The sequence below is a fragment of the Anthonomus grandis genome, chromosome 8, assembly GCF_022605725.1.
Source record: "Anthonomus grandis grandis chromosome 8, icAntGran1.3, whole genome shotgun sequence".
Taxonomy (NCBI): domain Eukaryota; kingdom Metazoa; phylum Arthropoda; class Insecta; order Coleoptera; family Curculionidae; genus Anthonomus; species Anthonomus grandis.
In genome coordinates this window covers 28,019,112-28,042,464 of record NC_065553.1, presented here as the reverse complement: position 1 = coordinate 28,042,464, position 23,353 = coordinate 28,019,112, and the positions used below count along the sequence as shown (strand labels likewise).

General features: G+C 33.5%; 1 protein-coding gene across 1 annotated transcript in view; it reads right to left on the bottom strand.

The window, feature by feature from the left end:
• Positions 1-1,299: 1,299 nt before the first annotated feature.
• LOC126739420 (chromodomain-helicase-DNA-binding protein 2-like) overlaps positions 1,300-23,353 on the bottom strand; it is a 36,221-nt gene continuing 14,167 nt past the window's right edge. The window contains exons 6-8 of the mRNA XM_050445102.1: positions 1,967-2,137; positions 1,801-1,907; positions 1,300-1,740 (exon numbers count right to left, since the gene is read on the bottom strand). Of these exons, the coding sequence (XP_050301059.1) occupies positions 1,716-1,740; positions 1,801-1,907; positions 1,967-2,137 (303 nt within the window). The 3' untranslated portion in view covers positions 1,300-1,715. The remainder of the gene's footprint in view (positions 1,741-1,800; positions 1,908-1,966; positions 2,138-23,353) is intronic.

The following is a 23,353-nucleotide window of genomic DNA, read 5'->3' as shown; positions in this document are numbered from 1 at the left end:
TACCCTGGCTGTATCATATTTAAAACTAAGAGGTCAGATTTTTATACTTTGGTATCTCTGAAATACCATATTTAAAACTAAATGGCAAAATTTTAATACTTCAATATGTATCTGAAATGCCAAAAGCCGGCGATCAGGCCAAACTATATAACCACCTAAAAGTCTAAAAGGACTTTGCTAAAGGGTTGTAAACAGGTAGGCGTAAAAGCTTTCAGGTTCTACACAGGTTACTTTTAGGCATCTTCGGGTTCGATAAAGGTTATTTCTATTAGCTATATAGGTTCTGTGATATGCGATCTGGTTTCAAATTGGTCAGGGCCTATTGGCAACGACAACCTCTTTAGGGCTGGGCCTTTTTTTACTACAGGAGGTTATGCGGGCTAATAAATAACGTTGTTTGTGCTTATTGGCATAATCAATAATTTTTCTTAAACAGGTTCTAGGAGTTATTTATAACCTTTTTAGAAGCTAAATTGTTACTTGGGACGCTGCGTCTAGTAAATGTAGCTACGTATGTGAATAACACTCTGCTAATAAGCTTTGGATCTGCGTTTTGCATATTTTTAAACTGACGACAAACTGCATTTTGGCTGGTAAATCTGGTGGGATCAAACGCTGAACTGGTGTACTGCCAAAGATGCGATTTAAATGAAGTAGTAAATAAATATTATTTAAAATTTTTTTTTGAAAAATGGTGGTTATGTCGAAAATGGTTGCTCCTAGCGACTTTAATAGGGTATACATTTTTTATGTAAAATTAAAAAAGGAATTTATTTTGATACTTTTTAAACCGATATACGGGACTGAAAAAAAGTTAGGGGTTCTAAAAAAGTAAAAACTAACGCAACGAGCGCCCTCTACCGAAAACACGAAATTTTGTTTTTCTCTTTAAAAGACTTGCTAAATGTTTTAAATGTCAGTTGGTTCAAGACCTATGAGAAAAAACGATAAATCAAATAATACTTTGACACCCTGTATTTCAGTTACTATTAAAGTTAGGATAAGGCAAGTTGACCTTAATCACATTATTTTGACGTAAAAAATCTACTGTTGTTTTATGTCCCAATAATTTCGGGACACTCTGTAGACTATGTAAACCATCAAATATTAAGGCATGGTAAGAAAAGTAATGTAAATATATTGTGTGCATTATGAGTGAGAATAAATTTATATTTTTGTACTACTATCTGAAAAATTATTTAACCCTGGAATAGCAATGACTGAATTGGTTGAGGCATCTCCCTTAAAGACCTAGAAACTTCCCGAATAATTAAAAATTTTCAAATAAAACAAAAAAAATAATTTCATAAGTAAAGTAATTTATTTTTCATACACATTACCTCTAAGTACTTCTATTATAATAAGACAGTGGGGTTTTAACATACAAAATATGCTTCTAGAATAGCTGATTTACTCTGCCTATAATGATATTTGATAATGTTAGATAACGGCGTTCTCATAACTTAATATAATAGAAGTTATATGCATAATGAAAAAAAATCTCATCACTATCCATTACAATTACAATACTTGAATTATGAAATAAATACATTGAAAAAATGTAACAAAATTTATAGAAAAATTTATTAGCTAGTCTTGGTAAAAGTGTAGCATTAGATACTTCTAACAACACTTCCAGAGTGGCACTAATACCTAAGACTGAAAAAAACAAACCTTAAATCTAATGGCTACCTTGCATTTAATCATGAGTAATTTTACTCCGCATCAAAGTAATGCACTCTGAAAAAGAAAAAAAATAATCAGCAAACCTAGAAATGATTAAACCACTATTAAAAATACCTTTCCCTCCCAGTGTGTCTCTTGCTTAATCTTCTTTCTTTTTCGTGCATCGAAAACGCCAGTCTTTCCACAGGTTTCCTGTTTACCCTCAATTTAGATTCTTTGCCCTGGCAAAACAAAAATTGTTACTGGAAAAGAGATTTACTGGTATATATGGAAAAAAAACCTCGAATTTTTTGGCCTCATCACATTTTGCCATATATTTTGCTATGAGGTCTTTACAATCCATATTGGCCTCTGGCTCCCAAGAGTTATCTGACGCGGGATAGCCTTTCCAAGATACCAAAAAGTCTTTAGAGCCGTCTTTGTGGAAGTATACGTCTATTATGCGTTCAACCTAAATGATGATGTAGGTGTTAGCAGAATTATTGATTTTTTTATTCACTTTAGATTTATTTCTTTATTTACTGGAGTTTAAAAAAAAATAAAACAATATAAAAAATTTCCTAACCATAAGAAAAATATAACAATTAATAATAATAAATAAAATAATAGATAACTAATCTACTGTTATTGGTAAATAAAAAAATGAATCCTAATTCTAAAAGAATACTTTTATATATATACTTTTTTACTTTTTATACAGGGTGTTTCAGAACTATGGGATCAAACTTCTAGGGGTTGTTCAGTGCAACAGTAGAATCCATTTGAGTATAGGAACCCATGTCCGGAAATGTGTCACTACGCCACTACGGCCCTAAGACGCGTTTAAATTTAGAAAAAATATTAATTACCTAAATAGGATTGATTCCATGATTTCGACGAACTACACTAAAAATTTGATCCTCGTTTTGAATTATTTCAAATGCTGCTTTTATTCGTTCAATTAAGTCTAGCTCTGATTGTACTGGAGTTTCGTAGACTAAAGACTTTACATGTCCCCACAAGAAAAAATCGAGCGACGTTAAATCGGGTGACCTAGGAGGCCAACTGCTCCACCTCTGGCAATCCAACGGTGCCCAAACCGCTGAGCCAAATACTCGCGTACTTGTACAGCAAAGTGAGCCGGCGTTCCATCATGCTGAAACCACATTTGCTGTCTAACGTTTAGTGGAAGATTTTCAAGGAGTTCTGGGAGAACTTCCTCCACGAAACGCAGATAAATAGGTCCTGTTAACCGTTCCGGTAGAAGGGATGGCCCAATTAAATAATCATCAACAATGCCTGCCCATACGTTGACAGACCAACGATTCTGATGTTTTCTTGGAAAAATTGCATAAGGATTTTCTTCGTCCCAAACATGGCTATTCCCACTATTAAAAATACCGTCTCTTGTGAAAGAGGCTTCATCGGTCCACAAAACATATCGTAAAAAATTTGGTTGTGTAATGATGTGATCCAGAAGCCATCGACAAAATTGAACTCTAGGATGATAATCGGCTGCAGTCATACCTTGAACTTTCTGGAAGTGGTAAGGATGGAGTTGTTGCTCGTGTAGTACCAACACCACCGAAATAAAGAAGGCCGAGGTGCTCTGACGTCACTAAAGTAATACGTCACGCAAAGAAGGCGAAGAAATTCGCTACCGACTTCCCCCTTCAAATCTTATAATGCAACGACCCATTTCTTTTTCCTTTGCCCGAGCCTCGGTGCCAAATCAACCGCAATATCATTGAAAATATATTCGGCGTAATACTTATTGACCGCGACATCTGTGGTTATTATACCCACATTGTGGCAACAACGCTGACTCTTTTACACTTTACACATTATCCCGTTAAAAGGCTGTTTGTTGTTGACAACTTGTAGTATTTCTACAGGTGAATATGACAGGTGTTTCGGTGCCGGTTTCGGTGTTATTGTGTTATTATATAAACTAAATATTGTATAATCCGACTGCCGTTCGCAATTATGCCTAATAAGTGCTGTGTACCGGGTTGCAAAGGCAATTACGATGCCGAACATACTCGGCACATGTTTCAATTTTCGAAGGATGATGAACTGTGTAAAAAGTGGCTAAGAATGATTCCTAGAGACAATTTTAAACCTACCCAGTATAGTAGGGTTTGTGACGAACATTTTGCCAAGGAAAATATAATTTGGGTGACAACATATTTTGATGAAGAGACAGGCAAGATTTTACAAGTTCCATTGAAATATCCCAAACTTCAACAAGGTACAATCTCTGTAAAGTTCTCTAATTGTCCTTCATATATTTCAAAGTCTATACCAGTTATTAGGAAAAGTAGAGATGAAAAGAAAATTAAAATTGAACAACAAAATTTGTCTGTAGCAATTCAAAACAGTATTGATGAATTTTCAGCCTATCAAAAAACTATAACTTAAAAATTTCCAAGAATTTTTACCTATTTTTAATGCAATGGTACTGCCTAATGATTGGCTAAAATCTGTTAATACCGAAAATAATATTGTATTGTATAAATTAAAATACTCACCCGCACCAATCATAACTTACTCTCTTATTATAAACCAACATTTAAAACTAGAAACTTATTTATACGGTCAAGACATAGTACTGCAGATAAATAAATTTAAAACTCCATTCACTATAAGTAATATTAATGATTTATCAGATTTGTTAAATAAAATTAATAAATTGAATTCAGAAAATCAAATAGAAAACAATAATGACATAAAACTAAATATGACATATGTAAAGAAAATTTAACTTTTAAAGATGACCTTCAAATTGATGATAATCATACTCTTATTAAAAATTTGACAAGAGGGTGTCTTAAATTTCCTAAAAATTATATAAGTAACATCGTTTTATATGAATATCTTATTTTTAATCAAACTGAAGATGACTTCCTAGCGATTCATAATAAAAAAGTTTTTAGCAACGACCACATTGGAATATCTTAAGAACAATAATTTTCTAGACAGCTTTCCAAAATGTCATATTCATAGTAGTGAAACTAATTTAAAAATTATTATTAATTCTGTTACCAATACTCTTTTAAAAAATTACTGTGGCAAAAAAAATGATGGACTTGGGAAAGGCAGTAAAAGGAAATTAGATACACTAACTTCTTAAATTTGCTTAAATAATATCCCCGCCAATTTATGACATGAATTTTTGAAGTTTAATTTCTTTTTCAAATCAGTTTAAAAAAAAATAAAAATACAAAAAAAACCAAGAAATTAAAAAAAAAACAATAAAAAAGATGAAATATGAACATACTAGTTAAGATAGGTAATACCTACAATTAATAATACTAAGTATTATTTTTGATATTAGTATGAGCCCCAAATACTATATATAACCCTCGATACAAATAATTTTTTTAAAATTTCAACCCTCGTTTCAACTCTTATTTTTGCAATTACCCTTATTGAAATGAAGGTTAAGACAATTTATTTTTAATAATTAGTTTGTTTACATTCCTCATGAATTGTTTTTTTTTTTATTTTATCAAAGCCAAATATTTTTTTCGTCAAAGAATAAAAACCATCCCTTATTTTCTACCCCTTTTTCAGAACCGATATTGCTCAAAAGAAATCCTAACTAATAGTTTATAGGAATGCAACATGTGTACCAAATTTCAAATTAATATCTTAACTTCTTCGAAAGTTATCGAGGCAATACACAGGTTATGAGGTTATTCCAGAGACAGATAGAGGCATAATTATTTGCCTAAATTAAGTTTTTAAAAGTCTTAACACCCATACTCGTTAAAAAACATTCTACTTTAAATATAACGGCCGATATTATCCTAAATACACGTCCTTATCGCTACCGAGATGTATAAACGTGTGCAAAGCATTTGCCTTCTTGTGATGACGTCACAGCGAAGCCCCGCGGCCTTCTTTATTTTGGTGGTGTTGGTAGTACCCGCCAGACAGAAGCGTTACTCGTATTCATATTCTTAGCGACGTCACGTGTGCTATTTGATGGTTCATCGGCAACTCGCTGAAGCACCTCTTCTTCAAATTCGACCGTTCTTACGGTTCGAGCAACACCAGTATTAGTGCTAGCGGTATAACGGCAATTCTTGCATAATACTGCACTTTGTGATACCAAGATGCCAGATTGGTACAGATGTTCTTTAGAACCATTTAAAAGATTTGGCCCGAAGAACACTCGAAATTTTCCGTGTGGGTAGATTTTAGAGGGGGTGGGGGGTTAAAATTAAAAAAAAAAAATCAAAAAATTAAATTAACCCTAGAGGCGAGATCTGGGTGTCAATTTCATATAATTTGAACCGAAGGAATTTAATGGTAGTACTAAAAATGCCATACAGATGCTGGCAGTCTGTCAAAAGCCGCCAGCTTTAAAAAATGGCCGACTTTTCATTGAATTTTATCTTTAACGTAAACCGGATCGTGTAAGGTGTCTAGACTTATGTTTTTGGGGTCAGGAAATTCATTTATGGCATTAAAAATAACCTACGGTTATCGAAAATGGACGCTATGTACCATAAGCGATTTTCAGCTAGATAACTCATGCATTATAACCAATGCAAAATGTTAAATTTTATCACGTGGAGTCAAACCCCGGTAAAATTTCCCGCGAAACGGCCGAAAAAGTATCAAACAATAATATTGTGATACGCTTTAAAAACATTGACAGTGCTCCGTGACTCCTGCGCGATTCCTATTATTGAGATTGAGGCCTACATTCGATCTTCATTTATTGCCAATCATGGTGTGAGACGCGTGGATATTGCATGGGACTTGTACCTACAGAATAGCCTAAAACATGCCACCCGTTCTGCTTGTGGTATTGGAGTGCGCCGTGTAAATCTTCCCGAAAAGGGTAAATAAACAAACTTTACATAAAAGATTCCGGCCTTAAGGTTTTCTAAAAAATAAGGTTCAAATTATCTCTTTATAGATAAACTGCCTTCTGACTGGACACACTATTTATGCAACGATACTAAAAAAGGAGATCTATTTCGATTTTGAGTCGTACACTTCTCATCAAATTTAAAGACATTCAGCTTGTGACGAATGTTGACTCCACAATTGTGGCATCACATTCCGACTTGACAACTCTCAACGGAGTTTCTTGCTTGAATATGGAAGAGGCTAACGGAAGAATAGTGTTACACTTGCAAGTGAGTTCATTCCATTATCAAAAAAGTTTCACAATAAAATATATACTAAAGAGGTAAGACAAAAACGGCATAACCCACTTATTATTGCAGAACGCCATCGAGAATGCGGGACTACATAATATAATTGTTAGTTCTGATACAGACGTTCTTGTACTTCTAGTATCTTTCTTTCCAAAGCTCAGTCAGAAAGGTTTAAAGCATCTGTGGCTGCAATATGAAGTAGGATCTAAATAACGCTATATTAGTGTGTTCACCAAATTTCGCAGACTCTTGGAGACGACAAATCTGAGGCACTGCGAGGTTTTCACGCTTTTTCGAGTAGTGATTTCACGTCCTTTTTTTGTGGCAAGGGCAAGCATTCTGGGCAGCATGGGACGAATCTTTCACTAATGCCTTTAAGGAGATTTCCAACCCACAAACCGAAATTAGTCCGATCGTATATACGGACTTAGAGAAATTGACCATAAAATTGTATGGCGTATGCACATCGGAATCAAATGAGGTAAGACTATTTTATCTTTGAATGTACTGGGAAAATAGTACACAGTAAATTAAACATTTATTTTTCAGGATTCACGTCCAGGTATAAATGAGGTGAGAAAGCAGATGTTTGCTTCAGATGGTAAACACCTAGCTTCAATTCCTCCAACACGCGCTGCATTGGAGGAGCACATAAAGAGAGCAGCATAATATGTCGCTGGTCACATCTGGGGCTGTACAAATCTTGTAAAGGAAAATTGCACAAGTCCTGAAGGATGGGGATGGACTCTTGATCTTGAGGTAATCATTGGAAGGTTTTGTGGTCCAAGTTGCCACAGGTTTGGAAGGCAGTTCGTGCTTTAGATAGATGTGGCTGCAAGACACTTCGGTGCAGCTGCCGGCGACAGGGACTGCCATGTTCCCCTGCATGCCAAAAATGTATGGGGGATTGCTCAAATAAGGGTTAAATTTATTGAATATTTCCGATACAATCTACTACCGAACCTCCTATATTTATTTTTATGTGCAATTTGTTTAAGTGGGAATAACGCCGAAAAAGACAGGGACGTACTTGGCGATAGTTCATAGTTTAGTAGTTTATAATTTAGATACTTCATATTTCTGTACCTACATTTTTATACCGTCCCTTATATTTAGTTTTTATATTAAACCTTATATTTTTGTTTTATTTGTTGCTGTTGTTTATTTTTATTTGTTAATGTGTATTTTTACGTTGTTTTTATGGGATAAAAATACATAAATATATATAATAAAATATTATTACAGTCTTTCATATACACTTTCGATACCCGTGGGCTATTTTCAATATTATAAATGAACTCCTTGACCCGGAAAACATAAGTTTAGACACCTTACACGACCCGGTTTTGGTTAAAGACCAAATTCAATCAAAAGCCGGCCATTTTTTAAAAATTACGGCTTTTGACAGACTTCTAGTATCTGCATTACATTTTTGGCAAGACCATTAAATTGCTTGGGTACAAATTATATGAAATTGACACCCAGATCTCGCCGCTAGGGTAAATTTATTTTTTTCAATTTTTTTTCCTAATTTTTACCCCCACTCCCCTAAAATCTACCCACACGGAAAATCTCGCGTTCTTCGGGTTAAATCGTCTAAATGGTTCTAAGGAACATCTGTGCCAAGTGGCACCTTGGTATCAAAAAATGCAGTATCTTTTGGCGTACCGCTAGTACTATATCATGCATCTTCGTCTTAAACATGCCTGTCTCAGCGAGCCGCCGATGAACCGCAATAAACTTTTTGTATCCAGGATGCTGTCGTTCGGGATAACGTTCATGATACAACCGCGATGCTGCTCGTGCATTGCAGTTTGTTGCTCCGTATGCCAAATGCATATCCGCCAATTCTTGATTGGTAAAGTTTTTCATTAGCAATAAATGTTTAAAAATTGTAAGCTATAAAATTTTTAAACATGACATTGAGAATTGACATTGATAAGCGTTGATTTTAAACAATTGTTGGTATGGTATCATGTAAAAAAGTAAAAATAAATGCAGCAGATTCTATTTAGGTAATTATTGTTTTTTATAAATTTTAACGCGTTTTAGGGCCGTAGTGGCGTAGTGACGCATTTCCGGACATGGGTTCCTATACTGTGGTTCCTATAATGGATTCTTCTGTTGCATTGAACAACCCCCAGAAGTTTGATCCCATAGTTCTGAAACACGCCGTATAATTTATATACTTTAGTTTAAGTATTTACACCCATTTTCAGGAATATTACAAAAAAATTCAGGGGGAGTTTCCTTGCTTAAAAATAATAAAAAAAGTCCTTATTAACCTATGTTCGCAAATGCTTAATTTCTAAGATACAGGGTGTTACAGTTTAATTTTTTCTTAATAATTTTAATACTTATGCAGATATTTCAACGAAAATTGGCATCTGGGGGTTTTTTGATATGGTAAATAATTTCGTTTACAGTCAAGACGGCCGACATGAGTAGTTGTTGTAAATGTCGTCGTGGGTTTTCATCAAACTCTAGTTCAGTCGAGTGTAGTTTGTGTAATTCTTGGTTCCATTATGGAATTGGGCTGTACGGGCCTTTCGGTTTTCAGTTTTAATAAAGTTGTCGCACCTTCTAGGAAGACTGGTTCACATTGGTGTAGTGAAAAATGTGCCGCCGTTAGTAGCTCCGTGCGGAGCTATTTACATCTGTAAGTCCGACTCATTACCGCCGCCTGCGATCGCCAACAGCGATTTCGTTACAGCCCGTAAACGTGTTTCGCAGCCGTATGCTTCGAACAGTGCCCAGATCAATTCGCCGAAACAGCTGACGACTTTTTGAGATTAGGAGAGAAAATTCAAGATCGTCTAGTAAACAAACAGAATATTGAGATGTCGGATGTTGTTTTGATCATATTAAATATTTTTAATGCTATTAACGATCAGAACACTAAGTTGACATGTCTGTTACATGAAATTAAGGCTATGCAGACAGGCGACCTTGGCTCAGTGGTATCTGAGCTTAGATCTGAGGTCTAAGACCTTAAGTATGAGTTGGATCAATTAAAATCTCAGGGGGTAGGTAAGACTAACATGGCTGCTGAGCATACCCCTGCAAGCTTCCAGATCCAAGAATGTTATTTTTTATGATGTCCCTGAGAGTAATGCCGAAGAATCCAAAGTTCGTTTAGATCACGACAAGAAGTATGTAACTGAGTGCTTTCTAAGACTAAATATTACCTGGCCAAGTTTTAAAGCCTATCGTCTAGGCAAATTGAACGAAGACAAATTGAGACCTTTAAGAGTGGTTTTCCCTAATAGTGAGCTGGCATCCTCTGTTTTAAAAAATCGTAAATCACTTGATAATTTACAAATTAAAATAAAAGCTGACCTAACACCTATTCAACGTAAGCAAATAAAAAATGCGTATGAAGAACTTACTTTGCGCTCACGTACAGAACAGAACTTATGCATACAATATTTTAATCGCATTCCTAACGTGAACTCCAACAAAAGAGGAATAATATTATTAAGCAAACTCCAAAAAACTAAATGTATACTTTCATAATGCCGGTGGTTTGCGAACTAAAATAGCTGATCTGCGAAATGCTGTCAACAGTTGCGTATATGATGTAATTTTGCTGGAGTCTTGGATTAATGAAGATTTTCTGGACTCGGAGTTATGGTTCACCGACTTCAATATTTTCCGTCAGGATCGAAGTTACACAAATACGGGGAGGCAAAGGGGTGGTGGCACTTTGATTGCTGTTCGTAAATATTTCAAAGCCAGGTTATTACAGACCAGTGATTCAACCCTGGAACACATCTTTGTGCTTGTATCATGCAGTGACCCGAATATCATTTTTGGTGCTGTCTACATCCCTCCTGCTTCTCCTTTATAAATTTATGAGGAATTTGCCTCTACATCCATGGATCTTGGTCATACTAGTTGTGATATTCTATTGTAAGGTGATTTTAATCTGCTACTTGCGGTATGGAGGAACTCTGTGAACGGACTGCATGTTGAGACGGCTGAGTCTATAACATCTGCAAATGTGCTATGTAGTTGTAACTATCTTAATCTTAAGCAGGTGAATGGCTTGCCAAATTTGTTTGGTACATTTCTTGATCTGTTTTTCTCAAGTTTGTCAAATGTTGAAGTCATATATGCCACTGAAAATTTATCACTGGCATCAAACCACCATCCTGCTTATGAAATAAGTATTCCTATTAATTGTGATTTTAGTCTTATGTATGATGTTTAATATTATGATTTTGTAAACTGTGAATTTCTTGCCATTAATAATTACCTTGCTTGCATGAATTGGGATACTGCTTTTAATCAGAAGTATATTAATAAATCCATTGATATTTTTTACAAAGCTCTCTATTTTGCTATTGAGATTTTTGTTCCAACTAAACATTTTAAATCATCTAATTTTCCCACTTGGTTTAAAAGATTGCTCACACAAAATTCAAAAATAGTATGGATCCCTTGGATTATGTTAATTTTTCAAATTTGAGGAATAAATGTAAAACTCTTCATGAGATCTTATATTGAAAGATTAAATACTGAAATTTCTCACGATCCTTCTTCATTTTGGAAACACATCAATAGATTGCGTAGGTCTGATTTATACCCCAATAGCATACATATGGAAGCCGAGGTTGCTAGAAATGGTCAAGATATTGCAAACTTATTTGCTAGGTATTTTGAAACTACATACAGGCAACCTGTCCGCAAGGCTGCTGACTATAAATTTGATTACAGTCTGGATTTAAATCGCATCTCTTTTTCTTTATTGAACATATCTGATGACATCTTACGCCTTCCTAACAAAAAATCTTTTGGCCCTGATGGTATCCCATCTGTTTTTTTTTTAAAACTGTGTGTGCACTCTGAGTAAACCTCTGCATCACCTTTTCAATCTTTGCTTGACATCAGGCAAATTTCCTGATTATTAGAAGGTAAGCTTTTTAACACCAATTCATAAAAATGGCGATAGAACTGATATTTGTAACTATAGAGGTGTGTGTATTCAGTCTGTAGTTCCTAAGCTGTTTGACAGTTTGTTTTCTGTGCGATTTTCGTGGCACTGTAGGCGATTGCTTAGTGATCATCAGCATGGTTTTTGTCAGGGTAGATCTACGGTGACTAACCTGTTGACTTACCAGTATGATTTGATTAGTGTTTTTGAGAGGTCTGTACAGGTCGATAGTGTGTACACAGACTTCTCGAAGGCCTTTGATAGGGTTGGTCATGAACATCTGGTTCGGAAGTTTGGGGCTATGGGCCTTGGTAGGACTTTGGTCGAATTTAGTTAGTGAGTTTTAGTAGTTATTTTTAGCTAGTTAATTTGTTAAAAAAATTACTTTAAATATTAATGAGTGTAAGGAAATTTTGTTAGGAAGAGTAGAAATCATTAATGCATTAAAATTAAATATACGAGTAACTACAGAAGTGGTCGAAGAGAGTAGTGTTATAGGCGAAAAATCAGTGACCAAAATGACAGACACAACATGGATGGATCGGAAGATTCCACCAAACAGCTAATTGATGCAATTGAGATGTATAGCGAAATGCTAGGTAATGAGGGTAAAGCTGTACTTATCAAATATGTGTTTAAGGTAAAATTAACACAAAATGCTAAAATACGCTTGGAACCAACCTATAACACTATCGAAGAGTTAATTTATGATATGAAAAAACACCTTCTTACGAAAAAATCATCGGCTGCTCTTGCAACCCAATTATTTAACTCAAAACACGGTCATAAAAGTATTGATGATTATGGGCGTAATATAGAAAAATTAATGATTGATTTAATCATCTCGCAAGCTGACAATAATAATTCGTTACAAGTTCTTAGGTCGGTAAATGAAAAACACGCTATAAATGCTTTTACGAATGGCTTGCGAGACAGTAATCTAAAAACCATAATAAAAGCTAGAAATTACGAGAATCTAAAAGACGCTATAACAGGAGCAAAAGATGAAGAAGTTGCAAATTTTTCGAGTGTCCCTTCGTCCAGTCTATTTTATACTCGTGGTCGTACCCAATATTTTCGTGGAAATACTAATATTAATAGAAGTAGATTTAATAGTTCTTTTAGGGGTAGACAAGGTGCAAGGCACTTTACTCCGGGAAATAATAGTAATAATTATTATGCAAACCGAAATTATCAAACTAACCAGCGAGCAATAAATCGGAATCAAGGTCGCGGTAGAAATTTTTCTAGGAGACCACTTTGCGGAAAATCTCTGGGTCTACCGTTTCGCGAGGATCAGCAAATATTTTATTTACGGAAAACAATGTAAATATTAGTTACGAGTTTTATATTATAGAGAGCTTTGATAGTAGTATACAAGGTGTCTTAGGATCGGATTTTTTCGAAAAATTCAATTCTACAATTGAAACTATGAAAATTTTACTTTTTCCTTATGGATAAATAATAGGAAAATTAGTATTCCTTTGGAATCAAAAGACGATAATTTTATTTTTGTTCCCCCGAGATGTGAAATAATTAAATATATTGACACTAACTTAGAGGGTGAATAGCTAGTTGTGAATGATGAATTATGCGAAGGAGTATTGGTAGCAAGTATGATAGTGAATGTTAAAGAGAATAGAATGCCAGTTCGAATATTAAATGTAACTAAAAAGGAAATTAAACTAAAAAATTTTGATCCTAGAGTACAAAATATACAAGATTATGACGTATGCAAATTTGAAAAAACAAACATATCTGTTGAACGTGTAGAAAAAGTTTTAAATTTAATTAATACAAAGTCACTTAACAAAGAAGAGTAACTTTCAATCGATAAGATATATGCCAAATTTGCAGATATTTTTCATCTAGACAATGACCCCTTAACAGTAACCAATATTTATAAGCAAACAATTCGAGTAAAAGAGAATTCATCTCCGGTGTATGTTAAACCTTATAGGTTACCTCACTCTCAAAAGCAAGAATTGGATAACCAAATTACAAAAATGTTAAAAGAAGATATAATTGAACCATCAATTTCGGAATATTCTTCACCACTATTACTGGTTCCAAAGAAAGCTTATTCCAACGGTGAGAAAAAATACAGAGTTGTAATAGATTACCGATTATTAAATAGGCAAATTCAAGATGAAAAATTTCCTCTCGAAAAAGAAATTTTGGACTCTCTTTCGGGTTCTATTTATTTTTGTCATTTGGATTTAGCTCAATCTTATTTTCAATTAGAACTTGAACAAAGTAGTAGACCTGTAACATCTTTCACAACAAATCAAGGTCAATTCCAAATGAAACGGCTACCAATGGGATTGAAAATTAGCCCTAGCGCTTTTTCAAGACTCATGACTATAGCGATCTCAGGGTTAAATGATGCCTGTTTTGTCTATTTAGATGACCTTTGCATTTTTGGGAATTCCCTTCAACATCATAATAAAAATTTAATTAAAATAATGCACAGACTTAGAAGTACAAATTTAAAACATAATCCTAAAAAGTGTGAATTTTTGAAGAAAGAAATTTTATATTTTGGTCATCTAATATCTTCTGAAGGTATACTACCGGATCCTGAAAAGACCAAGGCTGTTATGAATTATCCTATTCCTAAAAGTGGAGACGAAACTAAACGTTTTGTTGCGTTTGCAAATTACTACCGCAAATTTATTAAAAATTTTGCAGACATTGCATATCCCTTAAATAGGTTAGCAAAAAAAGGTGTAGTCTTTAAGTGGTCAAAAGAGTGTCAGGAATCATTTGAAAAATTAAAAAATTCTCTTATAAACCCACCCATTTTACAATACCCAAATTTTTCGCCAAATCATGAATTTATTTTACGTACCGATGCTAGCGGATTTGCATTGGGAGCGATTTTGTCAAATTTCGATGACAAACCCGTAGCTTTTGCATCACGGTCACTAAACAATGCTGAGAAGAATTTTTGTACAATAGAAAAAGAACTTCTGGCGATAGTGTGGGCGGTACAGCATTTTCGTCCAATCTTGTTTGGTAAAAAGTTTAAAATATTAACTGACCACAAACCATTAATATATTTATTTAATATGACTAATCCATCTAGCAGATTAACCAAATTTAGATTAGTTCTAGAAGAATACCAATTTTCTATTCATTACGTGCCGGGTTCGGAGAATGGAACTTCAGATGCCCTATCTCGTGTGTGTATAGATGTTGATGAATTAAAAAGTATGAATGAAAACGTGAGGGGTATTATCATCATCATATCAGTTATTGTAGAGTTGCTTAAACGTCCAGCTAATTTAATAGAACTACAACTAATATCATCTACAGAATATTTAAAAATAGAAAACAAAAAACTAGCTAGTAATAAAACGAAGAAGATAGGCAACAATAATATAGTATATGACGTCGATATGCAAATTATTTATATTATCCAGAATGGTCGACCAACGTATGACTTAGGTACTTCGTTGGGACATCTGATAAGATTTTGCAATGAATAAAATATTCCGGAAGTCGTTATTTTAAGAAATGAACGTTCAGAAAATTTTTTAAATGACTTAAGAAAAAAGAAAAATATTTAAAAAAATAGTGCACTAAAAATTATAGTTATAAAGGATAAACAACGCGTTATGATGAATTAAAACAATTGATAATGATGAATTAAAACAATTGATTATGAATGATTACCACATGCTACCTACAGGTGGACATGCAGGTACAACTAGAATGTGTAAAAATATTAGGAAAAACTATTTTTGGTCCAACTTGGAGAAAGATGTAGCAGCTTTTGGTAAACGGTGTGATGACTGTCAAAGGTATAAACATTCAAATATGATTAAACAACCAATGACAATCACTACAACAGCTAGGTACTTCAGCTTTTGAAAGAGTTTTCTTAGATTTAGTAGGTCCGTTACCTGAAGACATACAAAATAATAAATACATTTTGACAATCCAATGCGATCTTTCTAAGTTTGTCAAATGTTATCCATTAATAGATAAGGAAACAATTACTGTAGATAAGGCTTTCATAGAAGGGTTTGTATTGCGTTATGGTATCCCACGTGATATTATCACCGATCAGGGAACTGAATTTATGTCAAAAATCTTTAAAGAAACTTTTCAGTTATAAAAAATTAATCAATTACATTCCACCGCATACCACCATGAAACCTTAGGAGCTTTGGAAAACTCGCATAAACATTTATCAGCATATCTTAGAATGCAAGTTTCCAAAAGTTTAAATAATTGGAGTGCTTGGGTTCCATTTTGGTCTTTCTCGTATAATACCAGCGTGAATACAAGTACGAAATATAAACCATTTGAACTTGTTTTTGGAAAGCCTTGTATAATTCCAAGTAATGTTAAGCATGGTATAGATCCCTTATATAACTTTGACAATTATCCAATGGAAATCAAGTATAGACTGCAAAAAGCTTGGAATGATGCAAGAGCTAATATTTTAGAAACAAAATGTAAGCGGAAGGAAAATTTTGATAAAAACTGTAAACAAATTATTTATAAACCAGGTGAAAAAGTATTGTTACAAAATAATAGTAAAGTGAATAAAATGGACACATTGTTCCAAGGACCATATACGGTTATTAAGGAAAGAGATGTAAACATTATTTTAGACATTGACGGTAAAAGTGTGGAAGTGCATAAAAATAGAGTAAAACGGTATAGTGATTAGGTTAAGTAGAGCTATAATGGTGTTTATTATGGTTATAATAGTTAGTTATAAGGTTTTAGTTTTAAGTTTATTGGGTTTTAGTTTAAGAAAAAAAAACAATGTTGTAACATAGTTTTGTTTTTTTTTAAGCAGGAAAGGTGTGGTAGCGGGAATCCAATAGGTTAAAGACCTTTAAAAGTAGTTTTTAAAAAATTCTGCGATGGCTTATTGTTTCTATGCGAAATCATAAAGGAAATAAGTGTTAATGTAAGGTTATTGCCTCTAGCCTATAAGTAGGTCGATTAATTATGATAGCGTAAGCAAGTTAGCTATCGAACAAAGGGTTATTATACTTGAATGGAAATAATATAGTTTTGGTTTCAGTAGAGAATGTGTGATTTAATTTGAGTACGTTCCATTCGAACAATATATTCTTAATGTCCCCAAACTAAGAATATTATAGTATTTATATTTTTATATTATCTAGTATTTTGTATTATCTATTTTGTTTTTGTAAACTGGCTTTGCGGTATATTGAAATAAATAAATAAATTTAAATTTAATTTTACGAGGGTTCGCACTTGTAGAGGGCGCTACATACCCGGTTTTTTATACTTTAAAAGTGTTTATATCTTTTTTATGGCTGCGTAAATTATTATTTTTAAATAAAAAAGTAGATTTATCTATTATTTTTAGGGAAAAAAAGTATCTTGGTCGAACTCGCTACAAGCCACCGTTTTCGAGATATTTAGACTTAACATAATGAATGCACTACATTTTAAAAGTCACAATAATTGTTTTTTTTAAGTTGTGTGAAATTCCTTCAAAAAATTTAAATAATAAATATAAAAGGTATGTTGTGTATAACAAATTCCTAAAGGCAACAGAAATACTAACAAAAATGTGTATATACACATACTATTAGTACCCATTTATCCATTATACCGAACGGATATTTTTTTGCAATGGTTTACAAAAATAGTGAGATGTGCGATAGATGCGCATTTTGTTTATGGTTTGGATAACGGCAATTTATTAGCAGCCGACGTCTTTATGAGGATAAATATTCTAATCGTGTTATCCCGCATATATTTGCGATATTTGCCCGTCCCCATCAACGCCTTTGTAACACTGGAAGTTTTCAACAACAAACTACTGGTAACATGAGACCGCGCACAGCAGCAACTGCACGAGTAGAAGAAAATATGTTTCATGAAATTGAGGAAAATCTTGCAACAAGCACTAGAAAGATTGCTTTAAACTTAAATGTAAGTCCTTCTACGGTTTTCAGAATTTTAAAGAATAACTTTCTATTCCCTTATCATATCGAGCGGGTACAAGCACTATTACCGACTGATTTTGCGTCAAGACTAAATTTTAGCCGTTGGATGCAACAAAAAATTGGCGAAAACCCCAAGTTTTTAAGACAAATATCATTTACGGATGAAGCAAATTTTTCCAGAGAAGCCATAATGAACTTTCACAATAATCACCTATGGGCGGATGAGAATCCACATGCAATTTTAGAAGGCCGTCATCAACATCAATTTTTTCTTAAAGTATGGGTTGGAATTGTTGCAGACCATTTGACAGGCCTATTCTTTTTGCCATTGAGGCTTACTGGAGAAGGTATCGTCAATTCCTCGAACACGAATTGCCCATACTTTTGGAGAATTTTCCATTGCACTTAAGATTGCAAATGTACCTCATGCACGATGGAGCCTCATCTCATTTCACTTTAGTTGCACGTGAATATTTGAACACAGTATATCCGAATCGTTGGATAGGCCGAGGAGGAACTGAACCTTGGCCTCCTAGATCTCCAGACCTTAATTCCTTGGACTTTTTCCTTTAAAACTTTTTCAACCTTAAAAATTTGTTTTATACAACCCCAGTAGATACTGTGGAAGAATTACGAAATCGCATCCTGTGAAACAATTAAACACACACCCGGAATATTTAAACGAGTTCGCCAATCAATGCGTCGTAGAATAGAGGCCTGTAAGCTTAGGGGTTCACATTTTGAACAACTGTTATAACTTATGTTCCACCAAGTGGCTTTTTTAAAAGAAGACATTTGTCGTAAGAACTGTGGGCTATTTTTTTTCACTAAATAAAAAATATTTTGTAACAGAAAAATATAAAATAAAACTTAATAAAATATTGACGTTTATTTTGAAGTTTCAAAAGAACATTGAATAGTGAATAAAAACTCCAGATTCCAGATATTTAAAGCTGATGATATCTCGAATCTAAAACGTTAAAATGTAATGCATTTATTATTTTAATTTCAAAAATCTCGAAAACGCTGGCTATGACCTAGATATATTTTTTTACGTGAAAATGATAGATAAATTTATTTTTTTGTAAAAAAAAATAAATTTAGGCAACCATAAGAAAATTATCACGCTTTAAAGTATAAAAAACTGTGTATGTAACATTAAATTTGAATTTACCATATCAAAAAACCCCCAGATGCCAATTTTTGTTCAAATATCTGCATAACTACCAAAATTATTAAGAAAAAACAATAATAAAACCTTAACACCCTGTATCTTAGAAATTAAGCATTTGCGGACATAGGTTTATAGGGACTTTTTTTATTATTTTTAAACAAGGAAACTCTCCCTGAATTTTTTCCCAATATTAATGAAACACCCTGTATAGTGGGTAACTAAAGTGTTAAATGTCTAGTAAATAGATAAGTACGTAGATCATATTTAAAGAAAAGAAAATTATCTTTGAATCATAATATATATACATAATATATATATTTAGTAAACTTTAAATTGAGTAAGTCATGATGCTCAATAAAAGCATTACCCAATGTGTGAAATCTGTTAATTGGCGAGTATTTGCCATAATTAGTTTGGTGATGACCTAATTTAAATAGTGGTGTATCTCTAAGAATCCTTATATGGCACATAAAATTAATTAAATTTAATCAATCAGAGCAATCAATATTATTATTAAGCAGCTTAAAAACAAAAATTAAATCTGACCGTGTGTTCTGCATTCCTCAAGGGAGAAAAGGTGTAATCTTGATCTTAGCTCTGTCACAGATAAATTCAAACTTCAGGCACAATTTTTGGGAAATATAAAGAAAAAAATGCAACTGAAGGTTTCATAACAATAATAGTAATAATAATGATAATAATAATAAATTTTCCAAAAAAATTGGTTTCATTGCAAGAGTAGGAAAACAATTATCAATGGCTACAAAACTATTACTGTATAATAGCATAATATAATGTATAATGTATAATGTATAATAGCTCCGCATCTTGAATTTTGCTCAACAATTTTATACAATTTACCAAACTTTAAAATTGAACAGTTACAGCTTGTACAGAACAGGGCAATGAGAACTATTTTGAAATGCAATAGATATACACCAATCGTAATGATGCATAACGTTCTGAATATGTTGTCTGTTAAACAAAAAATTATGTTTAGCATCTATGTTTTTTTGTATAAAGTTAAAAATAATATGTTACCACCATATATTTGTAAGAAGGTGAAGTTTTTTAGAGATGTTCATCATTATCAAACTCGAAACTGTAACAATTTCATACTAATCGATAGGTGTAACTCTAACCAGATGTTAAATTCTGTCCTACAGAGAGGCTTACAAGATTTTAATAGATTACCAACAAGCATAAGAGACTGTGATTCTTTAAATAATTTTAAAAAGGCTGGTTAGGGCACATATATTGTCCTAGGATTTTTGTTACCTTTGCCTAATTGTTTTTTTATTTTCATTTTGTTTATTTTTTATAGTATGTTGTTTAGGATCACTATTTTAGTTTAACACTTATTTTAAGTTTAATTTTAGTATGTGGCTTGAATTATTATAGTAAATATATGTGCAGATAAATATTGTAGTGAAGTGAGAACAATGATGAGGTGTTTGTGGGTGGCAGAAGAGCTGTGTTTGCTATCCATGGAACAACCGGGATACTGAAAAAGTATTCATGGATTAACCGGGATTTGACGTGGTCTCTCCAAAAAAACCAGGACACCTGTATTTGATCTATTTCACCAGCCCATAGGTAATTAACCTCATGACCGAGATTCACCTATTGGCGTAACATTTTATGGTTATTTGCGAGCACTGCAAATTTTGATTACATCAATTGTTTTGTTTAGATCCACATGTTAATAGTAACCTCAAGTGCATATGTATATTATATTTTTTACACAATAAGCTTATATGGATTAATTTATAAGGGTATATTAATAATTAATTAATTAATAATATTAATGTAAAGTTAGTAAGAGCGCTTTAGGTTTATGTATGTGGTAATTTTTAAAAAATGTCTGAACCAGTTTTTGGTGGCGGGGTGCTTAGGTCGCCGACATGGCAATGTTTAGACGGACCGGAATATTGCGGTATTCCTTGGATTAACCGGGATGCTGCTGTTCCTGGTAAAACCGGGGCGTTGCAAGTGTCGGGGGTCGGGATACCCAGCATTTGATATTTATTGCTTATTTATATATGTACTCTTGCTGACTAAATATGTTGTTGAATTAGCTTTATGAACATTATTATTGATATATGTATCTTTATTTTTATTAATTTTTTGGGAAATTTGTTGTTTTTGTATGTAGCTATTTATGCTAAATAAAGATTATTATTATTATTATTAAATTTCAGTTAAATATTTTGCTTGCTATAAAATAAAGCAATAATATAAATATAGCTGGTCAAAAGTAGATAGACAAAAACAATTTTGGAATTATTTTTTTGTCTAGATATTTATAAAATAAAATTAGTATAGTATTGCTTCTCTTTAACTCAAGGTGCAACATGCCACGCGGAATTAGATTCTCTCTTGATTTAAGACAACGCATTATTAATGTATATCGCGCGGGTGATCGTCAAATTGATATTGCTCGTAGATTTGATGTTAAAAGAAAAGCTGTTTGGGCAATTATCAAAAGATATGAAAGGACAGGATCATTAGAGCAAAATAAATCTGGTCGACCAAAAAAAATGGACATTAGAGCTGTACGCCAGAATAACCCATTCATGACTTCTCGTCAAATTCAGATAGAATTACAGGCTCTAGGGATTTGTAATGCGTCCTCAAGGACTGTAAGACGAAGGTTGGTAGAAGAGAATCTATTTGCACGTAGGCCAGCAAAAAAACCATTGCTTTCAAAAAAGAATCGCTAAGCCCGATTGGAATTTGCCCGTCAGCATATACACTGGACAAAGCATGAATGGAAACCTGTTTGCTGAAGCGACGAATCGAAGTTTAATTTAATTTAAATATGTTAGACGTCCTTCTGGCCAGCATTTGAATCCCAAATACACAAAACCCACAGTTAAGCATGGAGGTGGATCAGTGATGGTTTGGGGTTGCTTCTCAGGTTATGGAATGGGCCCGTTACATCGCATAGAGGGCATAATGGACAGGTTTATGTACAGGGATATTCTCAGAGATGCTATGTTGCCCTATGTCGAAGACAATTTACCACTGAGATTCCAATTCCAGCAAGATAATGACCCGAAGCATTCCTCCAAAATTATGAAGCAATTTTTTGAAGAAGAAAAAATACCAGTTTTAGTCAAAGTCAAATATTGCTTTATTGTTATAACATTAAAATGTTTTTAATAAAGCTAGAAAAATTAAAACTTACAAACTACAAGTATAAATATAAAATTAAAAAATTAATATTTAAGACACAAATATAAAATACGAACATACATACAAAAACATAACCATTGATCTTATATATATAATCAGTCACTTAAAGTATATCATTAAAAAATTCTTCTACAGAGTAATAGGTCTTAGCAGCAAGCAATCTCTTTAAATGTTTTTTGAAAATCCTAGGCGAAGTTAAGTTTTTAATAATGATAGGCAGATGATTAAAGATAGAAATACTGTCGTAAAATTTTTTTTTGTTTAAGCTGAAGTAGGTCGAGGAAGGTGCAAAATCATCTGATTCCTGCTTGGGTACCGAGCACTCCTGACCATGAACCTTTCTCTGTACTTATAGATTATGCAAGCAGTCTCAAGAATATACAGACATGGGAGAGTTAGTATTTTATTTTGGTGAAATAGAGGACGACATGAATCCCGAGGGTTAGCCCCACATATATATCAAATGGCCCGTTTTTGAATAACAAACAACATTTGAATAATGTAACTGCTTGCACTGCCCCAGAAAACGATACCGTAGCGAAGGTGGGATTCAAAGAGGGAACAATAAACGGAGTTGCCAATTTTTGGACCAAGTTCCTGTACACTGATCCTGACAGCATAACAACCAGATGTTAGCTTTTTGGCCAGAAGATTTATATGTGTGTCAAATTTGAGATCTTTGTCAATGAAAATTCCAGGAATTTTGCTGTCAGGGTTAATCTGAATTGGATCACCATCTATCGAAACATCTTTAAGATTACATTTAAAACATAGCAAATTAGTTTTTTGGTGGATTTAATGTAAGTAAATTAGAGTCACACCACCTTTTTACCATCTTAAGATCCTCCAGGATGATCTTATGGAGAGAATCTGAGTCCAGAGCCTGCCACAATATTGTGGAATCATCTGCAAATATAGTGAAGACACCGGGAATAGAGAGACCAGCCAGATCATTTATGTAAAGCAAAAATAGAACTGGGCCTAAGACTGAGCCCTGAGGCACTCCCCAACTAATAAAGTTATATTCTGAGTATTTTGACCCAACCGAAACCCGTTGCCGTCGACTTCGCAGGAATGAAGAAAACCATGATAAAGGAAAGCCTCTAAAACCATAGCGGTGTCAGTCAAAAGTTTTTGACAGATCACAAAAAACAGCCGCCGAAACTCCCCCGCCATTGATATGAGAGTACAAGTCCTGAAGAAGATGATATACAGCATCATTTGTATTGGTATTCTCGCGAAAACCGAACTGACACTT